We start from the raw sequence: 16,734 nt of genomic DNA on the forward strand, positions 1-16,734 counted from the left end.
TTCTTCGGTGTGCAATAAAAAAAGCTTGTCTTTTATTTTTATTCTAAAACCAGTGGGCTACTGATAAGATTCATGAGAGAAACAAGGGGCATGAAATGGAATTTTAAATAATATTATTTGGATGCATGACTGTAAACCAGATGCCTGAGATGTTGAAATTTATAATATTTAAGAACCAAGTGACATTTTGGGTAAGAAGCAAAGAATGTTGTTAAATATAAAGTAAACATACTTGTGGCAGAAATCTTGACTTTGATGGCATTTGAACTAACGTAATGGTAACCAGGGATAATTTTTTTGTTATGGCTAACCTAAAGAAGTTATCAACTATGTGACCTTGGCAGTGAAAGTAAACTCTTAAGCAAAATTTACTGAGGAAGGCAATTGCAATAACCAGCGAACTTCTCATGATGTGCATGTAACTGGATAATAAATGTATTGTGTATTGTATTTTACATTCAGAGACAAAACTTACCTTGGGCAAGATAAGACCACGAGAAACCTTCAATAAAAATGAGTAAGAATTAAAATGTATAATAACATCAACAGAAATAGTCAACCAGTCTGATGATGAAGGGAATATATGGCCTTTTAAGTGTGCTTAAAAATGATAGTTCCCCCCCCCGGTAATATAAAATTTTAAACTAATGAGAAATTGCAGTAGCTTGATAATACACAAAATGAAGTCCTGCTTTACACAATGCAAAATTATCCAGTAGTATGAGTCTCACTCAATTTGGATGTCTCCAGACAAGATTTATTCTACACCTGTTGGTTTTACCCATCCATTTTTGGCACTTACACTATGCAATCTTAATGCAAAGATTAAAAGATAACCTTCCATTCAAGAGGTGCAACCAACCAGATTTTGGTGCTAAAGTGGCTGAGGTAACCATGGAGAAATGTAGGTGCCCATTTTAAAATATACCCTCATGCTTGTACATTTGATTTTAAGCTGCTTGTGACTTAATGTGAAGCAAGACAAGTGAATTATTTAGTAAATTGGCTTTACACACAGAACAGCTAACTTAGTGTTTATTTGAAGACTCTGGACTGGATCGAACTCTGGGCTCATTAAAAGTGGGCCCCAAAAGTCAGAATGGTAGTTTTGACGCATGTTCAAAGCTGCGCCTTTTTAAAAAAGTGAGTGCCTTGAAGCATTAAGAATGAGGCAAGGTTATCAGCAGCCATCTTGATTTTTTTTGCCCCCACTGTAGACCCTCTGTGTGGGCACTTGGAAAGTTACAGTAACTCTGGAAGACCTTATCCCTTGAGTTGAGGTGCAACCCAACATGATGATGATGATGACCAGCCGTGTCCTCTTCAAGAGAGACTTTGGACTTCTTTTACAGCAACTATGATAGGCTTAGTTGTAGAGGTTAGCATCTTTGTTCCTAGTTGTGTTGGTTCTACAGATGGATTTTATGCTTTCCTCCATGATTGCATTCCTGATGTTAGCTAGAATCTTCAGTACCATAGAGGGGTCCAAAAATCTCCCGTCAACAATTTGAATTGACTGCCTAATTAAAGCTAGGGCAGAGTCACTGAGAGTTGGGCAGCCTACGCAAACAAACTTAGGTGCCAGCAAGGTTTCCAATGTGGAAACTTGCTCCAAGAAATGCACGGTACTGTACACAGAAGAAGCCAGGGTGGCTTCCTCCTTCTCTCCACTAAGGGGCACCGGTGGTGGATTCCTTAGTTGGCAATGGCAGAGGGAAGAAGGGAAAATCCATGGAATCCTTCCTCTGGTTGCCTCAAATGGTGAAAGCACCAGATCCCTGTTGCAGCTGCTAAGGATCCATGTCGTGGGGCAAAACCATTAGTAGGACTAGTGTGGTCTAACAAAGCAAAAAAAGGTGAAGATTAGAGTTTGAAACTTTGAAACAAGGTCACTCAGATCGGAATAAATTGAAAAAGATTACCTTCCACCCACCTGTGTTTTGAAAGAACCTAAGAATTAACTAAAATTAGAGATGTAGAAAACAGGTAAAAAGTGTCTTTACTACCTAGGGTTGAAGGAAGCTGTAGGGTTTAGCACTTGCTTTTTGATCCCCTCTTGGGTCATCTTCCCTTAACTATTATCTGCGTACAGGTATTCCCACAATCAAGTGATCCTTTGAAGTTGCAACAGGAGTAAAAAAGTGAGATGCCCTTGGACCTTTGACTGGCAGCCATCCCCATGGTCACTTGATCAAAATTTTTGGGTTTGGCAACCAGAATGTATTTTCAACTGTTGCAATGTCCTGAGATCATGTAACCCCCCTTCTCCATTGACTTCTGACAAGCGAAGTGATAGGGGAATCCAGATCTGCTTAACGAACGTGGTTCATTTAACAACTGCAGTAATTCATTTAACATCAGTGGCAATTTTTTAAAAAAAAATTAGACATGACTCACTCAATGCAAGTTTAAGAATGAAAATTCTGGTCCCAGTTGTGGCTGTTAGAACTGTCTGTATCATAAAGTGTGTCACGGGACTGTATGAACCTCCATATTGTTGGGATGCCCAGAGGACAGTCCACTTGGCTTTAACATAATCCCTAGATGGTTGGTTGGCTGATTATTTTAGAAGTCCATGCCAGCTTTTAGAGTAGTGTTTTTCAACCTGGGCAGCTTTAAGATGGGTGGACTTCAGATCGTGGAGTTGGTCCATATGCTGGTTGGGGGTTTCTTGAAATCCAGCCATCTTAAAGTTAAAACGTTGGTTTAGAAGGAATGAATGGCAAAAGAAATCAGGCGTAGTACGAGCAAAGGGGTAAAGAGTAAATAAGAGGGAATTGATGCAATCCTCAACCAGGAAAAGAGATGAGAAAAATGTTGTTAGTTGTGAAGTTGTGTCCCACTCATCGCAACCCCATGGACCATGTTCCTCCAGGCCTTCCTGTCCTTTACCATCCTCTGGAGTCCATTTAAGGTCACACCGACTGCTTCAGTGACTCCATCCAGCCACTTCATTCTTTGTCATCCCCCTCTTCTCTTGCCCTCAATCTTTCCCAGGATGAGGCTCTTCTCCAGTGAGTCCTTCCTTCTCATTAGGTGGCCAAAGTATTCATCTTCAGAATCTGGCGTTCCAAAGAGCAATCAGGGTTGATCTCCTCTAGGACTGACCAGTTTGATCGCCTTGCAGTCCAAGGGACTCGCAGGAGTTTTCTCCAGCACCATAGTTCAAAGGCCTCTATTGTTTGGCACCCAGCTTTCCTTATGGTCCATCCTTCACAGCCATACCTTGCAACTGGGAAAACCATAACCTTGACTATAGACACTTTTGTTAGCAGGGTGATGTCTTTCCTTTTAAGGATGCTGTCTAGATTTGCCATGAGAAAATAAAAAATAAACATAAAATGGACTGACTGGAGGGGAATCAATGGTGGTTTTGGGGGGGAAAAAGGAGCAGGAAAAAAAATGAATCCTCTTGGTGTAAACCAGGGGTGTCCAAACGTGGGAATGTTAAGACTTATAGACTATAGAGTTGAAGTCCACAAGTCTTAATGTTCCCAAATTTGGACACCCCTGGTGTAAATCCATGTTTTTCAAAGACACTCAAATGCTCCTTTTCAGAGTCCAACCCGAAGCCCTCCATAGCCCTAGAGAGTGTTTTACAACTTTAAGATGGGTAGACCATTTCCCAGAATTCCCCAACCCCCTTGGGAATTCTGGGAGATGAAGCTGCTGAGGTTGGAAAACCCTCGGGTAAGCTCATTTTTAGGGACTTTATTTGCCTCCGGGTTTTAATTCCTTCGACTCCTCGACGGCTTCCGATTCCCTAATTTTTGTCTCCTGCTGCTCCCCCACCCCGAAGTGGAGAGGGAGGTTGTCTTGCACCCGTTCCCGGTTCTGTGCCTTTCTCTGCAGAGTTTTCCCACCCCAGGCGCCCCTGGGTCCAGGAGCATCCCTCCGGCCTCGGAAGTGTGGGCTCTTTCGAGACTTCCCCTCGTCCCCTACCTCTTTGCGCCGCTTGGCTCGCCTCCTCCTCCCCCTCCCCTCCTTCCCTCCCTCCCCCCATTTCCCAGCCTGCGGCGGCGCTGGTTGGATGCGCTGCCGCGCAGGCGCAGTCCCGGGATCCCGGGCTCGTCCCGAGCAGAGGCTGCGGCTGCAGCGGCGCCCAGGTCCCGGTGCGCCTTTGGACGCGGCTCTTCCTCGCGCGCGCCCTCCTCCCTTCTCCCCGCTCCGGGGCGCCGCCCGCGTGGATGGGATGGAAGCGGGTCCCTCGGGAGCAGGTACCCTGCGAGGAGCCCGGCAAAGGCCAGCTCCGAGGGGCAGCAGCATGCGTTGGGGTTGGGGATGGGGGGGGGGATGCAATCGGTCCGGGCGACTCCGGGAGCCCGTGCAATATATAGGGGCCGAGGGGAGGGGGCTCTCTCCAGAGGAGCAAGAGCGACGCCGGGCTTTTGCAGAGGGGAGGGGGCTTCTGTGCTTTGGAACCCAGAGGGGAGGGGGCTAGAGGGGAGGGGGCTTGGGGGCGCCAGGGGTGAGGGCCAGGCTTGCGGAGGGCACCAGGTTGGCCGAATAACAATGGAGGGGTGGGGGGTGAAAAAGGCTTCGGTGGGAGCCGGGGTGCAGCGTTTGGGAGAGGTCTGAAGGCGAGGCCCCAGCTGGACGTGAGGAGGGGGGGCAGGTTTGGGGGAGGGGGAGTCTCTAAGTTCCAGCAGGCTGCCTGGGGTGTGTGGGAGGTTGCGAGCCAAGGAGGGGAAGGGGCTGGAGGGCAAGGGAGGCCTGCGAAGGGGAGGCCACGTGAATCTTGCAAAGTGGAGGGGGCTTTCCAAGTGTCATGGGTGGATGGGTAGGTGGGTGAGATGCTCTGGGGCCGCGGGCCTTGTTGGAAGCAGAGGGATGGCTTGGAGAGAGGAAGGGGCTCTCCCCAAAACTCAGAACTTGAATTTGGGGAAGGGGAGAGAAGCCCCTCTGCTGGAAAGGGGGTTGGAGACTGGCTGAGATTGCAGATAATAGGGGGACTGGGGTGGGGAAGGATGAGGGGCTGGAAAAACCAAGTGGTGTGCAGAAACAAAATGAGGGGGGGCGAGGGCCTTGAGATAAATCGGAAGAGATGAGGAGGAAGCAGGAATCAGAAAAATGAGTCTGGGGAGAATCGCTTTAGCTCTGTGGAAAGCCTGGGGTAAGCGAGAGAGGTGGGCTCAGCCGTTCCCCTTTGGTAGAACAGACTCTGGAAGCATCAGATTTTTGGGGGGGAGAGGAATGTGTAGCGGTGCCTCTGAGTAGCAGGTAATGCAAGGAGACAAGGTTTATGGGGCTGTTTTGTGGAAGTGGGGTGCAACCCAGACATCCAGACTGTGGACAAACTTGGATGAGGAGACTAAGTCTTGGCTGGTTAGGTGTGTTTGAGAGAGTAAACAACCCGTGGATAAGACACCTTGTTACTCATCCGTCCTTCTGTGTGGTGGGATGAAAGAGAATTTCCCCAGTTTTTTTGGGGGTGGTGGTGGTGTCCCAAGGAGTTGTGGCTCTCTTCACATGTCCCACTGGAGAAGGGTACATCTCTTTGCATGGAACATCATGGCCACCACTGGGACTGGGTGACCCATGTCCCTTCTCACCTCCCATCTGCCACTAGGTCACAAGGACCAGGCTCCTAAGCCAAATGGACTTGACATTCAACCAAGTGAGGATGAAATTTATTATGGGATGCCTTAACGTGGAGGATGACCCCCAGCCCCGCTGTAGCTCCTAACCCAGTCTTAGCAGCCTATGTTTGCCTTCATACAGCAGTTTTAGTATGTTGTGGGGATCCAGTCTAGTAAGTGGGGGTGCCACTTTTTTTAAAACTAACATCCCCCATCTGAAATTTTCTGAAAAGTTGGGACTGTAGACCATCAGCTTGGGGAGTCCCTGAGATTGTTACTTCCAAAACATCAGTGGGTACATGGCGGACAGCAGTTTTCAAGGAGGGAACCAAGGTGGGTAAGTGAGAAGACAGAGAGTGACTCACTTTTGGAGGGTCTTTCTGGGAGAAGTAGACGTTTGAAAGGACAATGGAAGGAGGCACCATAGTTCCTTGAAGGTTCGCTGGGGAAATATCAGAAAGGCTTTGATGTCCAACTTGCATCAGAGCTGTGACACGTATCTGAAAGGGGTATTTGTTGTTAGTTGCGAAGTCGTGTCCAGCCCATCGTGACCCCGTGGACAATATTCCTTCAGGCTTTCCTGTCCTCTACCATCCTCTGGAGTCCATTTAAGCTCATGCCGACTGCTTTGGTGACTCCATCCAGCCACCTCATTCTCTGCCGTCCCCTTCTTCTTTTGCCCTCCATCGTTCCCAGCATTCTTACATTCCTATGGCGTATAGATTCTTACAGCATCAGACTTTCCTTTCACCACTAGATACATCCACAGCTGAGCATCCTTTCGGCTTTGGCCCAATCCCTTCACTCTTTCTGGTACTACTAGTAGCCCTCTGCTCTTCTCCAGTGGCATATGGGACACCTTCTGACCTGAGGGGCTCATCTTCCGGCATCATATCTTTTTGGCTTGTGGTACTGTCCGTGGGGTTTTCGTGGCAAAGATAAAGTTGCCATTTCCTTCTCCAGTGGATCAGGTTTTCTCAGAGCTCTGTGCTATGACCTGTTCGTCTTGGGTGGCCGTGCACGGCATAGCTTCATTGAGCTACGCAAACCCCTCCGCCCACGACAAGGCAGTAATCCATGAAAGGGTGAAAGAGGTATGCAGACGGGTAAAGGTTCCTGTTACGACAAGGGGTGCCAAGGGCAGCTAAGCTGGTTGCCTTCTCTTCCTCCCTTCCCCCCTTCCCAAGTAGAGCAAAGGGGTTTGCAACTCTCCTTGTAAGGTGTGTGTGAGTAAAGGCAACAGAAAGCAATTGTGATGGAAAGTAACTGTGACTTAAAGAGGAAAGGGGGGGGGGGGACACAGGGCAGGAGCTGGGCCAGGGCAGTGGGCTTTTGGTTTTCTTTGTGTGCCCAAGCCGTGACCTCCAGGGTCATAGGAGTATTTCTTTTTTATCGCCTCTTTAAAAAATGCAACCCACGTCCTCCAGATTTCCTTTAAAGAAACTCTGTCCCCAGCATTTCCAAGCTGATGAGGAGAAGATAAGAGCATGAGGTGCTTTTTGAAACTTTCTCAGAAGAGGGATTTTAATTGTCGGTACGTCTGTGGAAATTCTCAGTCATCCAGGCTGTTCCAAAGGTGCTTTTCTAGAAGACAACGGGACTTTCTGGGTTTTTCTTCCTTTGAAAATGTTTTACATCTCATCCAAGGGGCTTATTCAGCTCTTCAGAAAGGCACCTTTGAGTTAATCGTCAGGGATTCAAACTATGCATAGTCCTTAGGCTCTTTGCGTATATTGGGGAGGTTTTGAGAAAGTTGTGAGAAATTTCCCAGTGACTTTGGGATTTTCAATCTCCTTGTCTTTACTAGAGGCCAATTGGGATGGTGATGCGCCGAGGGAGTGATGCGCTGTACTAGGTCATAATGCTAGTTGGTTAGTCCTGGCTTAATGTGCTATGTAATGGCAACTCTAGTGGTTGTAAGCTATTGTGGGAACTTTTGCTAATTTAGCTTTATAAACTTATTTGTGGCTTAAAGCAAAGATCTCCAGCCGTGGCAACTTTAAGACTTGTGGAGTTCAATTGCCAGAATTCCCCAATTGTAGGAGTTAAAAGTCCACAAGCCTTAAAGTTACCAATGTTGGGAACCCCCCACCCCCCTTCGGGCTTTAGAGTACTATTTGTGGGGCTTGGGCAGTGGTGGCTTAGAAAGCAAATCCTGGTGAAAGTGAAGCGAACGATGCTACCCATTGTGGTTTCTAAATATGGTTTTTTGCTTAGTGTGGTGTGTGAACTAGGGCACTCTTAACAGCTCTGCTTTTGAAAGCTTTCAGCTGCTCAGCAAATTATGTAAATGTGTCTTGCATTTCAAGCACAAACAATAGTATTGTGGTACCTTAAGAATTAGGATTAATGTGGTCCATGCATTGTACTACTGCATTATACATGATGGTTTGGTTACATGGATTAAAGTGTGCTTAGCCATTGTTACTTTACGTGTGGTACACCTAACTGATTACGTCTCATGCAATAAACTATTCTCAAGCCCATAACGGCTTGGAATCAGTTGTGGGCCATAGATGCCTTCCCAAAAGTGTTGGATTACAGTACCCAGCATTTCCAAGCTGATGAGGAGAAGATAAGAGCATGAGGTGCTTTTTGAAACTTTCTCAGAAGAGGGATTTTAATTGTCGGTACGTCTGTGGAAATTCTCAGTCATCCAGGCTGTTCCAAAGGTGCTTTTCTAGAAGACAACGGGACTTTCTGGGTTTTTCTTCCTTTGAAAATGTTTTACATCTCATCCAAGGGGCTTATTCAGCTCTTCAGAAAGGCACCTTTGAGTTAATCATCAGGGATTCAAACTATGCATAGTCCTTAGGCTCTTTGCGTATATTGGGGAGGTTTTGAGAAAGTTGTGAGAAATTTCCCAGTGACTTTGGGATTTTCAATCTCCTTGTCTTTACTAGAGGCCAATTGGGATGGTGATGCGCCGAGGGAGTGATGCGCTGTACTAGGTCATAATGCTAGTTGGTTAGTCCTGGCTTAATGTGCTATGTAATGGCAACTCTAGTGGTTGTAAGCTATTGTGGGAACTTTTGCTAATTTAGCTTTATAAACTTATTTGTGGCTTAAAGCAAAGATCTCCAGCCGTGGCAACTTTAAGACTTGTGGAGTTCAATTGCCAGAATTCCCCAATTGTAGGAGTTAAAAGTCCACAAGCCTTAAAGTTACCAATGTTGGGAACCCCCCACCCCCCTTCGGGCTTTAGAGTACTATTTGTGGGGCTTGGGCAGTGGTGGCTTAGAAAGCAAATCCTGGTGAAAGTGAAGCGAACGATGCTACCCATTGTGGTTTCTAAATATGGTTTTTTGCTTAGTGTGGTGTGTGAACTAGGGCACTCTTAACAGCTCTGCTTTTGAAAGCTTTCAGCTGCTCAGCAAATTATGTAAATGTGTCTTGCATTTCAAGCACAAACAATAGTATTGTGATACCTTAAGAATTAGGATTAATGTGGTCCATGCATTGTACTACTGCATTATACATGATGGTTTGGTTACATGGATTAAAGTGTGCTTAGCCATTGTTACTTTACGTGTGGTACACCTAACTGATTACGTCTCATGCAATAAACTATTCTCAAGCCCATAACGGCTTGGAATCAGTTGTGGGCCATAGATGCCTTCCCAAAAGTGTTGGATTACAGTACCCAGCATTTCCTGTTGCTGCTACCCACTCTTGCTAGGGAGGATGAGAGATGCTATTCTAAGATACACAGAAGGCAGGAGGGTTAAGAATGATATATGTAATATTCTGAATCTTTACAGTATTACAACTTCCTAAAATGAATGTGTGTACCATCCCTTCAGGAGTAAATGCACAGTTTCATTGGGATTAGCATGGGGCAAGAAATAAATAACCTATTTTCAGACTATAAAATGCACCAAAGTATAAGACTCACCATGATTTTGAAGAGGTAATTTTTTTAAAAAAGATTTCCCCCTCTGCATGCCTCATTTTTTTGCAAAAAAAAGGGGGGATGCAGAGCTTTGGGAGACTTGTAGAGTGCTCCTGGGAGCTAGGGGGCGCAAAAATGAGCAAAACAGCCTGTTTTTTGCTTGTTTTTGCCCTCGTCAGCCCCCAGGAACACTTTAAAAGCTTCTCAAACCCCCTCCACATCCATTTTTGCAAAGGGAGGGGGTTTCAGGAGGCCAAAAATGCTGTATTCAGTGTATAAGATGCACCGATTTTCATCCTCTTTTTGGGGGGAGGAAAAGGTGCGTCTTATCCTCTGAAAAATACGGTACATCACTTTTAATAATGTCATTGTAATCTCTCTATTGCAGGCACTCTAAAACTTTGTGGCCTTGTGATTGTCTATTTGGGTTTGTGCAAGCAATGCCTGGAGTGGGGTTGACAGTGCTCCCACTGTGCATGTCCAAATCTGGGTAGGCTTTTTTATTTTAAAGCAACCCTTCCATCTCATTCTTAATTTCCCTGAGACATCCCAGCCTCAAACCACAGTTTTGAGAATCCCTGGTAAACGTGGACCGGAATTACATTCCTTTCAGGTTTGCAGTAAAGCTGCGAATAGGAATATGTAGAACTTTAGGGTAAATTCATGACCTGTTACTTTTTGCAGACTGACTAATCCAGTACAGGGTAATCCTCAATTTACGACCACAAATGAACCCAAATTTTAGGTTGATAAATGGGAGATATTTAAGTGAGATTTGCCCCCAATTTATGACCTTTTTTGTCACCGTTATTAAGTGAATCATTGCAGTGGTTAAATTAGTGACACTGTTAAGTGAATCTGGCTTCCCCATTGACTTTGTTTATCAGAAGGTCGCAAAAGGTGATCCTGTGACTCTGGGACACGGCAACCGTCATAAATATGAAGCAGCTGCTAAACAACTCAATTTGGATCACAAGACAGTGGGGGATGTTGCAAGGGTCGTAAGTGTGAAATATAGTCATGTCACTTTTTCCGGTGCCGTTGTAACTTTGAACTGCCACTAAACTGCTGTGAGTCAAGAACTACCTGTAGATCATATGATTTAACTATAGCAACTAAAAGTAGACTGTAAGCTTTTGGTCGTGGTGGGACAAGTGTGTGAATGGCCATCTCTAATAACCTTAGTGTTCTCTGAGTGTGGTTATTTTCTTGCAGACCTTTTCATTACCCACTAGGTAACATCATCAGGGATGCAGAGGGAGGCAGTGGCTCAGTGGCTAAGACAGACCTTCCGCATAGCCCTCAAGACCTGGCTATCCCGTCAGGCCTGGGGATAAGATCACAATCTGTCCCCACCCGAATGAAGAATGAATGTTGTGTACTATTTTACTCTTATGTATTGTTTTATGTTCATTGTTTATACCCCCCCTCCCTATTTTATGTAAGCCGCCCTGAGTCCCCGCGGGGAAAAGGGCGGCCTATAAATATTAATAAAATACTACTTAAAAAAAAAATACTGAGCTTGTTGACCAGAAAGGTCGGCAGTTGGGCGGTTCGAATCCCTAGCACCACCTAACGAAGTGAGCTCCCGTTACTTGTCCCAGCTTCTGCCAACCTAGCAGTTCAAAAGCATGTAAAAAATGCAAGTAGAAAAATAGGAACCACCTTTGGTGGGAAGGAAACAGCACTCTGTGCGCCTTCGGCATTTAGTCATTCCAGCCCCATGACCACGGAGACGTCTTCGGACAGCGCTGGCTCTTCATCTTATAAACGGAGATGAGCACCGCCCCCTAGAGTCGAGAACGACTAGCACGGATGTGCGAGGGGAACCTTTATCTTTACCTTTAACATCATCGGTGCCAGTGATAATGTAGCACTGATGATGTTGCTGAGATTGGCAATGAGATGTCTGTAAGAAAAACACCAAGCTCAGAGAGCTGCAAGGATCCTAGAGTTCAACACTGAGCTATCGGGGCATCTCTAACAAGTAAGCATTGCCACTGACTCAGTGGTCCAGGGGATCTTTGTCTAAAACAGGGGTATTAAATCCATATGGTCACATGGCGTATTGTGACTTCCCCCTTTTGCAAAACCAGGGGTGGGCGTGGCCAGCACATGACGCATCCAGATGGCAGGCCGCAAGTTTGACACCCCTGGTCTGAAATGAACATCCTTTCTCAATTGGCAAAGGGCCGTCTAGGCAGAAAAAGTGCATTGAACTAATCTTTGAAAACCTACCTTTCCTAAAATCTAGGTTAATGCACATGAGTGCAATTTTGAGTTTAGGAAAGGCAGCTTGCTAACTTGGAAGCAAGATCCAGGATGATGGTCTTAAGAAAGGATAGAAGGTGATTGGCACTGTGTCTTGTTTTAAGTTACTTGGAATTGCTGTCTTGATGATGTGCAATTTGTATATTTTTATAATTTGTATAAAGGTGGCTTGGTGGCCAAGACGCTGAGGTTATCGATGAGAAAGGTTGGCAGTTGGGCGGTTCGAATCCCTAGCGCTGCATAATGGAGTGAGCTCCCATTACTTGTCCCAGCTTCTGCCAACCTAGCAGTTCAAAAGCATGTAAAAATGCAAGTAGAAAAATAGGGACCACCTTTGGTGGGAAGGTAGCAGCACTCTGTGCGCTTTCGGTGTTGAGCCATGCTGGCCACATGACCACCAAGATGTCTTTGGGCAGTGCTGGCTCTTCGAACTTTGAAACGGAGATGAGCACCACCCCTAGAGTCGGGAACAACTAGCACATATATGTGAGGGGAACCCTTACCTTTACTTTAATTTGCATTTGGGAATGGATCCAGGGCTGCTTCTGCTTTGCCTGATGTCTTGGCAATTCTTGCCAGCCATGATGGTCCATGCTTTCAGACACCAGGCTTCCAGTCAGTTGGAAGAATATGACTGTTTCATGTAGACTTCCAACTCTGATTTTTTAGGAACTCAGGTTGACTAAGCCAGGGGTCACCAACCTTTCAGACTTCAGGGACCACTAAATTCATGATTTTAAATTCTGCTGCTGGCTAATATGATCTGCTTGATGACCGTCTGGGTGGGTGTGGCTTGGTGATCATGTGACTGGGTGGGCATGGCCAACTCGATGTCACTCACGTCAGTGGGCACCTCTCCAGCCTCTACTCAGCCCTCCCCTCCCAGCCACTCCTTGCCTCCCCATCGAGGCTCCTTAGGGCCCCAACAGGAAGCAGTTGTTGGAGCTAAGCAGCCACCAAGAGAAAGAGTTGGCAAAACAGCTGGCTCAGTGTAAATTGGATCTGACTGAGAAGGAGGCTCAGCAGAAACACCTCACTGAGGGCTATCCACATGCTTCAAAATGTATTTTAGAGACTAGTAGGAAAAGCTACTTTATTAAGGCGATCCTTCACTGACTTTGTTCAATTTGATGCTTGTTTTCAAGGAAGAAGGATGTAGTAGCTATGTTGGCTTTCCGGAGTTTAAAAACGAGAGATAAAGGAACTGTTAGTGAGTTTGGTATAAAGGTACCTTATTTTTCGGAGTATAAGACACACCGTTTTCCCTCAAAAAAGAGGGTGAAAATCTGGGTGCATCTTATACATTGAATATAGCATTTTTGGTCTCCTGAAACCCTGCCCACTTTGCAAAAATGCCTGTGCATAGCCTTTAGGAGACTTCCAGAGAGCTCCTGGGGGCTGGGGAGGGCAACAATGGGCCGTTTTTTGCCCCCAGCCCGTAGGAGCACTACATAAACCTCCTAAAGGCTATGTATGCCCTCCTTTTTTTGACAAAAAACGGGCCCGTTTTTGGGAGGCCTACAGAATGCAAAACCTTTTTTTTAAAATTTGCCTCTTCAAAATCTTGCTGCGTCTTATACTCCAAAAAATATGGTAGTCCTCGACTTACAGCAGTTTATTTAGTGACTGTTGAAAGCTACAACAGCATTGAAAAAAGTGACTTATGACCATTTTTCACAACTTACGACTGTTGCAGCATCCCCATGGTCACATGATCAAAATTCAGATGCTTGGCAATTGACTCATATTTATGACCTTTGCAATGTCCCGGGATCATGTAAACTCCGTTTTTGCTGGCAGAAGCACCGTGGGCCAGTCCCTTGCTGTTTCCAGGGGCGGGGCCCATGGGCCAGATTTAAGTATCCCATGGGCTGGATTTTGGCCCTCGAGCCTTGAGTTTGACACCCCTGATTTAAAGCCTCAGATCTGATTTTCAGGTATAGGATGGAAGTGAAATTGTGGAAACCTTTTGGGAAAAGTGCATTTTTGAGGTTTGATGGCTAATAACACCACTTTTTTTTTTTGGAGTTTCAAAATAATCATATTCCATTGCTGGATTGGCCTGGGAATAGCCCATACCTTAACCCAATTGAAAAACTATGGAGCCGACTAAAGAGACTTGTTAGTCAGAAGCGACCCAGCAATAAAACCCAGTTAATAGAAGCAATCGTTCGATCTTGGTTTCACATTATAACCGCTGCAGAACTCGAAGAAATGGTCCACTCCATGGGAAGACATTGTAAGACTGTAATTCGTGCTACAGGTTACCCAATTAAGTATTAACTGACATGGTGATGATTTTTGTGTATCTCGTTTTTTCTATGTTGATAATTTTATCTCATTTCACTTTTCTTCCTTATAACTGCTATTCTAAGAGCTATTGCGTTACATTCTTGATTATTTCCATTGATATATAATTTTATGGTACCACTCAAAAAAAAAAGTGGTGTTATTAGCTAGTTTTAGAAAATACACTTTTCCCAAAAGATTTCGACAATTTTACCATTACTGTACTTCAGGATCCTTTTCTACCTCTTGGCAAATTTTGCTAGGCATAAAAAGGGAATTGCATCAGCACGATGGTATTTCAGGGCCTGGGGGAGTCTGCTTTATCTCCGACAGCGTTGCCAGAGAGGCTCCTACCAGCTTCCCTGGAGGTGGTGCCATCTAGACCATTGGTATTTAATTCCCATAGCTTCCCACTCCGTCTTATTATGCAGGCTATAGATAGTGGAAGTTAAATTTCGATGCATCAGGAGGGCATCGTGCTTTTCACTACTGTCTTAAAAATGTGTTTTAAGGATTAGAATGAAGTTCGCTGATTTAGTAAACTTGTGGGGAGGGGATGACTAGAGCAGGAGTGTCAACCTCAAGGCCCAGGGCCCGGATCCAGCCCGTGGGGTGCTTAGATCTGGCACATGGGGCCATCCTGGAAACAACAAAGGATTTTCCCGCGGTGCCTCTGCCAGTGAAAACGGAGCTCCAGAACCCTTGTTTTTGCTGGCAGGGTGTTGCAGGAGACCATCACAGTTGAAAATGGAGCTCAGGAGCCTGTTTTCACTGGCAGAGTGCTCCCCGCCATGAGAGATGTCGAGCTGGCCATGCCCACCCTGGCCATGGCCATCCGACCCCTGAGGTCAAACACAACCCTGATGCGTCCCTCAATGAAATCAAGTTTGACACCCTTGGACTAGAATCTAGACTAATGGAGTCCACGCCCCACAGGGGGACAATTTGATTTTGAATGGGGACAATTTGAACCTTGTTTAAACCAAGTTAATGGCCTTTTAGGCTTCCTCCGCGTGAGTAGAGGTTCACTTTTTGAGTAAAGTAAAAATTATATGTCATCAAGATTTTAGAGATGCTTAGGTGGAGCATGGCCAAAAATTGGTTGGGAACCACTGGACTAGACCAGGGGGTCAGCAAACTGGTTCTGGAGCTGCATGTAGCTCTTTCCTCCCTCTGCTGCGGCTCTGTCACCCGTCGGCACCACAATTTTGAGAGGAGCTTCCTGGGAGGAGAGGGAGAGAAGCACAGTGCGCCAGGAGAAGACTCTATGGCAAGGGAAGGGATTTCCAGTTGTTTCCACCATTGATAGGGCTTTCGGTTATGACAAGTAGAGGAAAAAGTACGCCGCGCTAGGAGGAGACTGTGGTGGGGGAACTGAACTTCCGGTCAGCTCCAGAATTGAACAGGGGGCTTCCGGTTAGGACCTTTGTGGCGTCCGGTGTTTTCTGTGGGAAACAGGTCCAAATGGCTCTTTGAGTGTTTAAGTTTGCCGACCCCTGGACTAGACCAAAGCTGGGAAAGAATCACTTTCCGCTTTAGGGACAAACCAAAGAGCCAACCCCGGTTGCATTGTGAAGGTGCCATTGATACTCTACAACCCTTTAGTGGCTTCTGATTAGGTACCTAAAAGGTGATACCTCCCAACCTTTCCCAACCAGGTGAGACCCAGCTTGTGGCTGTAGGTTAGTGGGTTCGTCTCAATTTCTGAATCTTTATTCAGCTTAGGAAGGAACCAAAGGTTCAGTTAAGGATCGTGAACTCTAATGATAAGCCCCTGTGGAGTAGAGTGCATTGAAGGGTTATTAGAGCATGGACTCTAAGTCTGCTTATCTCAGACCAGGAAAGGTCACCAAAGGCTTCCTGTTCCCCTAGTGCAGGGGTCAGCAACCTTAAACCCTGAAAGAGCCACAAAGGTCTTAACTGGAAGCCCCACATTCAATTCTGGAGTCCCCTTTTAGCGCAGTGTCCTTTTTCCCTCTGCTGACCGGAAGTCCGGTTCCCCCACATAGATTCTCCTCCTTCTCTTGCGTGTGGCATCCTTTTTCCTCTTCCTGTCCTAACCAAAAGCCCTATCAATTGTAGAGCTGACTGGCGACAGGGAGCCGCAACAGAGGGATGAAAGAGCGACATGTGGCTCCAGAGCCACAGGTTGCTGACCTCTGCTCTAGTGCAGTGCTGGCTGGGGAATTCTGGGAGTTAAAGTCCTCAAGTCTTAAAGTTGCCAAGTTTGGGGACCCCTGGTCTAAGGTATGGGAGTTTCTTGGATGAGATTACCAATTCAACCCAAACCCTGAATAGGAAAGACTTTTCAGGAGATTGCTTTGCCTTCTGCAAAGATTGTTTGTTTGTTTGAATTCTATTTTCCTATGAGAAAAATGTTTATTTGATTTTTTTAGATGATGAGAATATTGGCACAAGGGGCAGGAATTAGTTTAAACCCAAATTTTTTTTTTAACACTTCTTGAAAATTGTTCTTAGTTGTTTATTCTGGCCTCTAGAGGAAAATTCACACAACTCATTAAGTCATAACATAATTTACTTAGGTTTTGCTTAACCCGGTGTGTGAATAGCTTTTTAAAAAAAAATTACAAACCATTATTCAGAAGTTTGTGGTTTATTTATAGTTTTTAATGTTCCATTTTTTTGGCTTGGGTTCAAAGATTAAGTGTGTGATGAAGCTAAAAGAGAATTACTGATCCACGG

General features: G+C 45.6%; 1 protein-coding gene across 2 annotated transcripts in view; it reads left to right on the top strand.

Moving 5' to 3' along the window:
• The first annotated feature begins 4,065 nt into the window (after positions 1-4,065).
• LOC116516199 (protein argonaute-1) overlaps positions 4,066-16,734 on the top strand; it is a 78,940-nt gene continuing 66,271 nt past the window's right edge. For both annotated transcript variants that reach the window (XM_032228617.1, XM_032228618.1), the window contains exon 1: positions 4,066-4,217. In XM_032228617.1, coding sequence (XP_032084508.1) covers positions 4,193-4,217 — 25 coding nt within the window. In that variant the 5' untranslated portion in view covers positions 4,066-4,192. The remainder of the gene's footprint in view (positions 4,218-16,734) is intronic.

Source organism: Thamnophis elegans, chromosome 12, assembly GCF_009769535.1.
Source record: "Thamnophis elegans isolate rThaEle1 chromosome 12, rThaEle1.pri, whole genome shotgun sequence".
Lineage (NCBI taxonomy): Eukaryota > Metazoa > Chordata > Lepidosauria > Squamata > Colubridae > Thamnophis > Thamnophis elegans.